The sequence below is a fragment of the Aythya marila genome, assembly GCF_965140915.1.
Source record: "Aythya marila genome assembly, chromosome: 5".
Lineage (NCBI taxonomy): Eukaryota > Metazoa > Chordata > Aves > Anseriformes > Anatidae > Aythya > Aythya marila.
The window spans coordinates 43,978,868-43,990,972 of record NC_139046.1 but is presented as its reverse complement, the minus strand read 5'-3'; the positions used below and the strand labels follow the sequence as shown (position 1 = coordinate 43,990,972).

Below are 12,105 nucleotides of genomic sequence, written 5' to 3'. Positions count from 1 at the left end.
GCTGCCCAGGTGGGGTCTGAGAGCAACAGCGGTAAGGGCAGACAGAGATGGAAGGTGATGTTCAGAGTCAACAGAACTAGATAATGGCCACATGAAAGACTTTTCACCTCTCGAAAACTAGTACAAACACTGTCAGAAAAGACTGCAGCGTTCCTTAAATAACAAATCTTAGGACCAAGAGGGCACCACTGATGAAGCACAGATCTTGAGGTACGAATTGGAGAACTTGTAATAAACTTTGTCAGAAAAAGGACCTATGAGTCCTACTTAGCTGACACAATCAGAACATCTTGATTAATTGCTCTGGTATGGAATAAGAGACATGGACTGGCTTTAAACTGCAAGTAATCTTTTTATTACCCCATCTAATTAAGTCATATAGTAACCCTAGAAAAATGTGAGCCTTTCAGTTACAGCATTTAATTCTCCTTCAAACTCTTACCCATGAGGCATGTGTGCATCACTCCTAAGACAACTGCAAAATGAGCTTACAGCTTATAGCTGACTCTGCCCTGTTCATGTGGATTGGCTTGGCTTGACCTACTAATTTGCCTTGCGGTTCATTTTTACTGAAGTACAGATCTCAGGTCGCAAACAGCTCGCTGCAGAGGCTGCCAGTGTCTAATAAGAGGGATGCACAACTACTGAATACCATTAACCCCTCAGGAAAACCAAAACAGGTAAGAGCTGGTATCACATTTGCCTTCCCCCAAACCACCGCATACCAGCAACTCAGAAAAAGCATACTGATCCCATCACTTGCTTGAGGGCCAAGGACACCAAGGAGCATAAATCCACTTAGTGACATGCTTTCTAACTTCTACTAAAGAACTCCAAGACTACTAAAATGGCTATTAATCTGTTTTAGCAATCCAAAGGAAAATCACAGATTATCCCAAATTGGAAGGGACCCACAAGGATCCAACACCTGGAAAGGACCACCCAAAAAATTCACAGTCTTACCATATCCCAAGTTGAAAGGGATATTTTATGCAAGTCCTGACTGTCTAGAATATTGAATGCTACTGAACCTATAGAGAAGGATATAATATTTAAGTCTGCACAACTAAAGTCTTAGGGACTTGTACTTTATTCATTACTAAAGAAAACTAACAATCATGGGCAACAAGCAACCGGTCAAATAGCGGCCATCATAAGGACAAACACTAGACTTGGCTACCACCCACATGAAAGCAATGTTAGGTGATAGCATAGAAAACAAACAAACAAACAAACAAACAATGAAACTCTCTTTTAATCGGATTTTCGGATTTTTAGTGTTCATGGAAATTGCTTGTGACTTTGACACAACCCCAACCTTCAGTGCATGTCTGGAGCTGCCCCCTGATGTCTGTATTTCACCATGGTATGCTTTTAGTGCCTTCTGAGCTATGATGATAAACACTGGTTTAAATGAGCTTCCAACTTCAGATAACTTTATGTCACCCAGACAAATTCTTGATTGCTGTAAGTACAGGATCTTTCCTACTCTGTCTTCCTCTGGGTAGCTCTGTAACAGTCTTCTTGGCATGAATTGGCAACTTCTGCCACACTTCAGGGAAGCCTCAGCCCAGAAAGGAAACTTAATGAAATTATAAAAGTTGATCCATAAATTACAATAATTACGATGTAGAAGATGGTTAAGTAAAGTGGATGCTTCCTGATAGTACCTAAAAAAAGCCTTAGTACTCACAGGACATGGAAATTTCCTGTAATCCTATATATAAGTAGCTGCAAAAGCCAAGCCTTCCTCTGATAGAGCCTCAGCCAGGAAACACTGCTAGCCTCAAGGTGCCATTGTATGTGTACATCACTCAGGTGCTTTTATGTATATCTAAAAAGACATCCTGCCCAGAAAACATGGTTAAGTAGAATAGTGCAATTCAAATGCAATACAGTAGCATCCTTCAAGCAGACTATCCTAACACTCAGCATTTTCTGCAGCAGAATGAAGTGTAAATGAGGGTTTGATGATGCATTGTGCTATCTACAGCTTGAACAAAGGATTCAGACCTACACATGCCAAGTGTTACTGTGATCATTCAGAGGAAGCCTTGATGGTAAGGCATGTTATAAATCATATCATGCAGTCTCTACTTCAGGGTTTGCTTTTCTTTCAAAAGATACCACACCCTGGAGAGACCACTTTTTAAATGGAATTATTGATGACAGCTAAACAACAGCAAACATTATTCCCTACCACTATTTCAATTTTTTTTCCAACCATTTCTTGCAAAGCTTTAAAAGCTTGTACATTTTTACCCTACCCACACTTCACCCTTACAAAGAATTTTACAAAAAAGCGTTTCTGAATATGAATTCCATCTGTCCCTTCGGACCACACTAAGGCCTGTAACATTTCTAATTTAATTGAAAAGGGATTTTTAAACCAGACTTACTTTCCTCTGTCAGACTGCTTATGCCTAGTGCTCCTTCTTTCCACCTGACTGGGCTTTCTGTCTCCCCTTAAAGAGCCCTGTGGATTTTACAGTCAGCACATTCCTTCACCAAGATATCACAGAATCATAGAATCCTTTAGGTTGGAAAAGACCTCTTAGATGATCATCTAGTCCAACCTTTAAATAGTCACAATGAGTGAAATTTTCAAGAGCACCTGAACACATTTCACGTAGTTAAATGTGAACTAAACAATAACAGAACATCCCCCCGTGTGTGTGTGTTTTGTACCATACACTGGTCTTCATGATAAGCTGGATAGGATGACATTAAGCATGATTTCCAGCAACAAATCTGGGTTTTCTTGCTCCAGGTCAAGTTCGATTTTTCTCCCACCCAAGTCAAATTCCTCAAACCGGAAATAAATTTGTGCATATCTACAAATGGCTATGCAATTTGGGGTTCTGATACCCTAACCTATTACTGGTTCTCTCCGTTTGTTCCCATACTTTTCCAATACAATCTACTTGATTTTTACAGAACAAGAGGTTGAACTCAAAGTTTGCCCTGTTTGCAGCAAGAAAGCACTAAGGAACTGGCTGACCGTTACATGTTTCCTGATTTATTTTTTTTTCCAAAAGCAGTTATCCTCCTTATATTTCTGCCATGAGGGCTCACCATTTCTTAAATAACAGAATAAGAAAGAAGGTGAAATCTAAACTTCATTCTGTTATTACTTCTCTGCTGTCTCGGATGTATTATCCTCCTGAATCTTAGAGGTGTATCATCTCTCCACTTTTTTTTTTTTTTTTAGTCATCTCATTCCCAAGCCAAGATGAGAAAATGTGCCTCCTACTTGTCTCAGCCTCCAACACATCTCCTCCCTGAAATGCCTATTTGAGCAAGACTCCCCAGCTTTTAGAAGGTGAATGGTTACACTGGTAGAGCAAATGTACTTTGAATTTACTTGAGTTGCTTCTTTAACCTTGGGATAGATGGGATTTTCGTGTTCAGTGGCATTCCTTCACAGTTTCCCTGTCTCTTCTAGCAAGGTATTAGTAGCAAACCACTGGGCCATCAAGCCTGGGATATACCCAAGAGTTTCAGCCCGGAAGAGCTCACAAGACAACCACCGTACCCACACCTCTCTGAGTTTTGTGTTCACAGGTGGAAGAGCACTTAAACTTCTACTTACATTTTCCTCAGTACTGATGGAGAGTTCGCTGCAGATTTTAGTGATTAATGTAGCGGACAAATAACTCCATGGGAATTAATCATGTTCTGCATCTCTCACTGTGCTTCTGCCCTCTTACCTGCAAGTTTCAGAATGCCTCTTTCAAACCCCAATTTTGCTGCTGATTCCTTTTGGTGATCAGCTACATCTGAGCACTAACAATTCCCACCTGGTTTCAGTGATTCCTCTTCTGTTTTCCCTATTCTACCTTTCCCATTTTAGCAGCGTTCATCATTTTCTTTTACTAGCCTCTGCTGCTTAGAGACTCTCACATATGTTTGGGTGAGCAAACAACAAAGAGAGCCAACCCACCTCCACAGCTTGAGGGAGGAGGGAAATGCTCCCAAGACTCTCAATTATTTCCAGAAGGGCCTGGTAAGTCCTTGCTGTTGATTAAACTAAGAAATGATTAGCTTCTTGTAGAGGATCTTAGATCACTACCAATTGCTGCTGTCTGCCTGCTATCTTTCTGTTGGACTAGTCCCTGTTATTTAGGCTAATATGCGAGTACAGCAATATTCAATTTTCACAGCGCACTTGTGCAGCAGATTAAAAAAAAAAAAAAAGTTTTATCAATAAAGACTTAAAAAAAAGCCGTAATTTAAACAACTAAGCTGTCAGAAACACAAGCATAAACAATGTTATACAAAGGAAAAAATCATTTTACCAGCATTGTTTATTTCTCCTTGGGGACATTATCCCTTGGAGACTCAAGCTTTACCAAAATAGAACTTCAGCCATTAAACCCTGACACCCTTTAGCTATATAGGCAACCCTTTCCACAAGAAGATGCATCTCAGGAATTATGTGCCTTTTGATGGAGAACTTTGGAAGTGCATACATCCACACTTCTACACATAATTTTATTTTTTTTTATGGAAGGTTTATTTCGGCTGTTAGCAATTTTCCTGCTAGTTTCCCTTTTCTATCAGCTGCATCTAAGCAAACGAGGCTTTAAAGCAAAGTATCTAACCAAGTTTGCTTATACATTTTAAAATCCTAGTGTAGAGTGACAGCTATGCTTTTACATATCAGCAAAAGAAGGTGAACCCTGTGGTATGCATGTAAGCAAAAAAAAGTATTAAACAACATTTAAGAAAAACCCTTCATTCCAATCTTGATGAAGCTTAGAAGGTGTGACTGCATGCTGGTTCCTGAGAAGTCAATCATCATCCTTATTCCCCACTCTCTGAATCAGCCAAGTATTATTTCAGTTCTGTGAGACTGCATTTCATTTTTAAGTGTGTTCTAACAAAGACAGCACAGAATTTTGTATACAAAAATCTGTAAATTTAAGGGACAAGAGCAGAGATAATTTCAGCAGCTCAGTGCACATTGTTCTCTATCTGAAAAACTATGATTGTTCATGCATGAATAGCCACAATTTTACTTTATTTGAGAAACATGGTGATGGGTGTCATGTATTAAAGATTAGAATCTGACCTTACACAACCTCTCCCACCACCAGTTATGTGATAAGAATTTCATTTTTCTTTTAAAATATAAGAGGACAACAATCACTTTCTGTATGTATAATGAGAAACAAACCAGGAATAAAGGGAAATTCTTTTTCATTCTGTAGAGATTAGTAAAGTCTAAAAAAAAAAAAACAAACCTCATTCTCTGAGGAGAATGATTATCTCACAGACACAATGGCAGAGAAGAATATTAAAAGTTTTCCCCAGAGTCACACATATTTGTCAATCTTTATTCCTCTTCATATTTAACTTAATTGCCACAAATGGTGCTTATAACCCCTCCTTTCATTACCAAGAACATAGTCCAAGAAGGAACAGATGGCAACCCTACAGACTCTCTTGTCTTTCTTAATTTTCAGAATGCTGTCCTACACGTTTGAGTGTATGTAGGCTCAGACTCCTGCAGGCTACAGACTTTTGGTTAATATAGATTTCAGATACTGTGAGCTGTGAGCCTTCCATCTTGGTTTGCTCAGCTGTTTTGCTTCAACTTTGACCTAAGCTATACATCTATTCAAACCTTAGCAGTTTCAATCAAAATTCACAGATAGAAACTACAGTATTGATTGGAATGATTCCTTTCACAAGATCTGGACTCAAGATCACTACGTTATTCCGCAGAGGATCAGCACAGGTCTTGCCGAAGACTACAAAAATATCAATTAGAAACAAACAGCTGCTGCTTCTCTAACAAACAAAAAAAAAAAAAAAAAGAAAAAAAGAAAAAAAGAAAACAAAGAAAGAAAAAAATAAGGTGCTACAATCTAAGTCACTATTTCTCCAGAATCCTGATTAGTATGTTAATGATACTGGATTATACGCCCCTGGCAAACCCCCATTTTTTTATTTTTTTTTATTTAGTAAGGAAAAGTTATTTCGGCATGTATCTAGCAATCATGGTATTAGAAAGGTTATATGTACTTTTTAGCTTATCTCTAACACATTCTACTATCTATTATCATTATTAATCAATTTATTTTTTTTATTGGTAATGTCTAAGCAGCAGTGAGTAGTGATGCTGCATCATGCTATGCACTGTGACAACACAATGTGACAGACAACACTCTACCCTACAGAGCAAGGTGGACAAAATCGAGTAGAGAGGCAAGAAAAAATACTAACCAGAAAAATCTTACTCTGTAAGTGTTAATGAAATTTCATATGTGCAACTGCTTTTCCTCAGAGACTTGCATATTTGACTCCTACCACCTCAACAACCCACATTTTCCTTTGGCAATAAAATGTTATGGTAAATGCACAGAAAAATCCATTTCATCTTGTATGCAAATTCCTTCACTTTCAGCTGAAAACAATCCAGGTACTGACAACACACAGGTTTTGTTCCAATAATCTTTTGATAGGATCCTTTGACAGTTTCCAGGGTCCGCTACCAAAGGCTCAACCGACAGTTTCAGAGGACCTACATTAGCTGCAAGGTCTCATGTGGCTTGACACTGACCTTCCTCCTCTTAGCATGCCAGAATCTGGATCAAATCTTTGCTATATTGAATGATTTGGACTAATTAAGCAAAAACACATGCACATGCAGAACCCATGACCAGCATTCCAAAACAAAGGCCGAAGTTGCTTAATGACAAAAATCTCTTACAGAATTGCATTTTTCTAAGTTACATTCAGACATGTTTGTTTTCAAACAGCAATAATGAGAAGTGCTCCCCGTTTACTTTTTTTTTTTTTTTTTGGGGGGGGGGAGAGGGAGGGGCACAAGGGGGAAAGGAATAGTGGGGTGGGAAGTGAGGAATAGGAGGGTGGGAAGGGGGTTGCTTTGTTATTTTAAGTACAGTGCACCAAACTTACGGCATCACTCTGAGGTTGTGAGATCACAACAGGCTGCCCTGAATCACAAGTCTCCCGTATATTAACATGCAGTGGAATGTCTCCTGTATTAAAGACACCAAGATACATGTAAGTGAAGACAATACATCTTAAATGTTTCGTTAAAATAGCCCTAAAGTGACTTGAAATAAAATTCCAATTCAGGATATTCTTTGAATTACTTAATACCAACAAATTAGCATTTAAAATGAAAATTGGCTGCAAAGACGTTTCTATATATCCATGATTAATATATCCATGATTAAGACCAAACCTATTTTGGATTTTTCTTTCTCTGAATAGGAAGGACTAGGCTTTGAAATAAATGATGAAAGGTGTTTTTTTTATTTATTGTTTCTTGAACACACAGAAAAAGACAAACTGAGATGCACAAACTATTCCGAGTACACACAGAAGTTTGCTTCTCTCATGCAAATACTCATGCAACTTACTGTTCAGCTTATCTCCTCACTGTATATTCTTTTCAATGCATTTTTAAGATTTTAATCACTATTCAAAGACTTATTTAAATACTTAATTTCCAAATAACAGCATTTGTTAATGCTCCTATTAGGCCCTAGATCCAATTAAAAGGTAGGCAGCTATTCAGTTCCTTTTTCTTTCCAACAGAAATCATCTTTGTATTCTTTCTAACAAGCAGGGAGCTGTCACAGGGGAAAGGAATGTTCTAAAGGAGAAACAATTAGTAACCCTGGTCCATTCTGGAACATACTTCCTGAAATACAGTTTTTTAGCACTGAAGAAAACATGAAGTTCCCATATTTAGTTCATTACCGTAACAGATAATTATGAGGTAAATTGAAGACCAACTTTCTTTTAAAGAAAGATATGGCAGCATTTTACATCACAGATGGGTGCGGACAAAACGGCCTATGCTTAGTTCAATTTTGAGTGCATCTCAGAAGATCCATCAATTTAATTCATACATTTAGCAAAGTTGACTTAATCTACACCAAGCCAGTATAGATTACTGAAGTTCAATATAGTCAGAAGAAACAACATAGTCAGAAGAAACAACATAGTCAGAAAAATTGTATAAAAACAGACTTTGAAGTAACAAATCTAGTTAAGATTTAAAGCAAGCACGAAAATAAATGAAAACCAAATAAATAGCAGACCAAAAACATGGCTCCATGATTACTGAGCTGAATGCTTGAAGAAATTCAGTTTCTTATGATTATTATTATTATTCATTTCCTTCAAATTTAATTGTTTCTTTTTTTCCCAGTCCTGAATGAATTTCTTTAGGCAGAAAGTCTGTCCACTCATTAAAATAAAAAAATAAAATAAAATAAAACAAAACAAAAACAAGGGAGTCCTTTAAAATTTCCTGTAACCCTAAATGTTTTTGTTAACAGAGTAAGAGTAACTTTGTAAATCTCCCACAGCTTAGGTCTTACCATTATTTTGTGTAGACACAACATTCACTTTTTTCCCCAAGGACGTTTTATTAGCGGAAAAAATACTTCTTCACTGTCAGTTTAATAACAATCTCAGACAATTACAAAAAAACTTATTCTATTACAAAACAGCAACTTATCTTCCCAATGCTTGCAAAGATTTGCTTGCACAACATGAGCATAATAGGACATGTATGGGCAAAAGTGCAATGCAGAAGACAAAGCAAAAGGCAAACCCAATTAAAAAAATCAAAACATGATACATGAAGCAGAAGCAAAAAGACAAAATCTGTGCATAAGTTTGGTTGATAAGGATTTGAGGAAGATGAAGGTTTTATACTGTTCTCCACTATAGGACATGATGGGAAGTTATCAATGTAATATTTTTTTCTGATGATACTTTAGACTGCAAAGAAAGCATAAGAAAGTGTAAGTGCTCAGGAAAAAAAAAAAAAAAAAAAAGAGCCGTTGCTGCTTCTATGAGGAGAATGTTGAAAAACTTTGTAAGTACACCATGGAAGATTGTGCTTGACAAATTTGGTGGCCTTCTACAACAAGCAACTGACATCATCTACATGGGCTTGTGCAAAGCAGTTGACATTGTACCACACGATATCCTTGTCTCTAAATCAGAGAGACATGGACTTGATTGCTGGACCATTTGATGGGTAAGGAATTAAGAGCTGAATCAAAGACTTGCAGTCAAAAGCTCAATGTCCAAGCGTGGGACACAAACGAGTTGTGTTTCTCAGGGGTCAGTATTGGGACTGGTGCAGTTTAACATCTTTGTTGGTGATATGAACAGTGGGAAAGAGTGCAGCCTCAGCAAGTTTGCCAATGACATCAAGATGTGTAGTGCGGTCGACACGGTGAAGAGAAGGGATGCCATCCAGAGGGACATGGACTGGCTTGAGAGGAAGGCCTGTGCGATCCTCATGAGGTTCAACAAGGCCAAGTGCAGGGTCCTGCATCAGGGCCAGGATAATCTAATCCTAAACACCAATACAGGCTGAGCAGAGAATGGATTTAGAGCTGCCCTGAGGAGAAGGACCTGTGGTGTTGCTGAATGAGCTCAACATGAGCCAGCCACATGCACTCGCAGCCCAGAAAGCCAACCGTACGCTGGGCTGCATCAAAATAAGCATGGCCAGCAGGTTGAAGGAGGGGATCCTCCCCTTCTACTCTGCTCTTGTGAGAGCCCACCTGGAGTACCCCATTCAGCTCTGAGACCTGCAGCACAAGAAGGACATGGATGTATTAGAATGAATCCAGAGGAGGGTGTTGAAGATGATCAAAAGGCTGAGGCACCCCTCCTACAAAGATAGGCTGAGGGAGCTGGGGTTGTTCAGCCTGGAGAAAAGAAGGCTCTGGGAAGACCTTACAGGCAACAGAAGGCTGCTACAGGGGGCCTACAGGACCTCTGTCAGGGGGTGTAGGGATAGGAAAAAGGGGATTGGCTTTAAACTAAAAGTGGGTAGATTTAGATCAAATGCAATAAAGAAATTCTTTACTCAAAGAGTGATGAGGCGCTGGAACAGGCTGCCCAGAAAAGCTGTGGATGCCCCATCCCCAAAGGTGTTCAAGGCCAGGCTGGATGGGGCTTCTGGCAACCTGATCTGGTGGGAGGTGTCCTGCCCATGGCAGGGGGATTCGAACTGGATGGTCTTTAAGGTCCCTTCTAACCTAAACCATTCTGTGATTCTACGGTGTGTATAGTACTCAGTATCTTCGCAGTATGTAAATTTGCTTAACTTTCTGGTCATAGTTCTGGTAACTCAAATAAAAAAAAAAAAAAGAAAATGGGAGTTTCTGAGACAGAGAGAGAAATTAGCAATGCAAAGTCTTACTCAGAGACTCACTCTTTCCTATAGGGAAGAATAAAAAAGAAAAGGCAATTAAAAATACTTGAAATATTGAACTACACTCTGAAGGTGACTGGTGACTCCCAATTGTCTTCTGTCAAACAAAAATAAAAGAAGTTTTCAATCAAAGGCAGCAGAGCGTGAGCAAATAGGAAAATACTTTTCTATCCTGCACACTGTTAGCTTGCAGACTTTGTTGGGTACTAATGAAACTAAGAACTTAGATCTTCTAAGATGACTAGGTCCTGAACTGAACAAAGAGAACAGCAAAACATAAGCCAAATAAATTTATAGATGGATAAAATCTCTCAAAGCTTTTGGGTGCAATTCAATAGCAGTAGGATAAAATTACCATTTGGGATGGATTAACATATAATCTGTAAACAGAAATTTTTATAATATCATATGGTATTGCTGTGCAATGGTCACCCTTGGAAGTATGAGCATATTAATCAGATCAAGTATTGTGATTCTAAATTTAACCCGTGGGGCATTTTTCTTAATCTTCAAACTGTCATTGAAAGGCTAGACTAAGGGAAATTTCACTATTTTTTTTTCATATGTTTTGACCATCCCCTGCTAAACCTGCAATCTCTCACACCTCTCCTTATTAATCACTATTACAATAGGTTCTGCCTTGTTAGGGAATAAAAGAAAAACATTTACGAGACCAACAACACAGCACATCATCTGTGCCTGTGTATCTAAATGCATGTTTGACTCAACTTCTTGCAGAACATTTGCATCCATCCACATAACCCAAGGCTGTAGAAGTCCCCTTGGGCTCTGATCGCAGCTCATTATATATTCATAAGACTAAAAGATAGCCCAAATGCACGTCTTTTAATTATATGTTGCTGTGTTATCTTAAGTTTGTGTCACACCTTGATGTTTTTGTGTTGATCTACGTGAGCTTCCTGGTTCTTTTAATGAATTAGCTATGGAAAATCATTGAGATAATTATAGTAATACATGGAAACACATCATTAACACATGCAATTATCCCATTTACCAACTTAATTACGCTGTGTGTTTTTTTTTTTTTTTTATACTGAAAGCACAGGTTGAAATATGCCTTTTTAAAGCAGCAACATACATTTTGATCGATGTATATTTTAGCTTATATGCACGCCAGATGATTTAATCATGGACAATTTCTGTTTTAAACATAAATTTTCTTTTGAAACAACATTTTGCAATTCAGCACATTCTTTTCATCTCAACACTTAAATATAATCATTAGTGTGTTTGCTTCCATGCTAGAGTAAAGGTATCTTCATATCAGCTATAGAAACTATTATATTAACTATAGAAACTATTCCAATGAACTGAATTTCAATTAACATATTTATTTCACACACACAATTCATTTAAATTAAATAAATAAGGAAACTTCTACTGGCATTATCAAACAGAGTTCTAAGGTCTAAATTTTACAGGATAGCATAGCATAATTATAACAATGAATTTCAGGTAATATAGACATCATTACCAAAATAATCCATGTTCTGTATTGTTTGTAATTCAAATGAGATTTAAGATGCAATTCAAGAATTTGCATATCCAGTCCATATCCCATTAACAAGAATGATCCTGATAAGAATCAGAGCATGAAACAACAGGGACATTCATCTACTTAGACTTTTAATTCTATTCCATTTGAACGTGAATATACAGTAATTTAGAGTTGTGCAGTTCTGTAGTTCAGTTCATGCCATTAAAAAGCTTTTTCTACATTCTTACCTAGAACATCCAATCCAAGGGTTTTTGCTAGATCTCTTACACCATCAGCTCCAAAAATATGTGTCTCATGTTTACATTTGGGACACTGGAAAACACTCATATTTTGTACTAGTCCTAAAACCTGTTGAATTAAA

General features: G+C 37.8%; 1 protein-coding gene across 6 annotated transcripts in view; it reads right to left on the bottom strand.

Annotated features, from left to right (window-relative positions):
• The window catches only part of NUBPL (NUBP iron-sulfur cluster assembly factor, mitochondrial), a 91,525-nt gene that overhangs the window by 7,299 nt on the left and 72,121 nt on the right, over nucleotides 1-12,105 (bottom strand). For all 6 annotated transcript variants that reach the window (XM_082761978.1, XM_082761979.1, XM_082761981.1 and 3 more), the window contains 2 exons: nucleotides 11,972-12,092; nucleotides 6,928-7,010 (listed from right to left, as the gene is read on the bottom strand). In XM_082761978.1, the coding sequence (XP_082618104.1) occupies nucleotides 6,928-7,010; nucleotides 11,972-12,092 (204 nt within the window). The remainder of the gene's footprint in view (nucleotides 1-6,927; nucleotides 7,011-11,971; nucleotides 12,093-12,105) is intronic.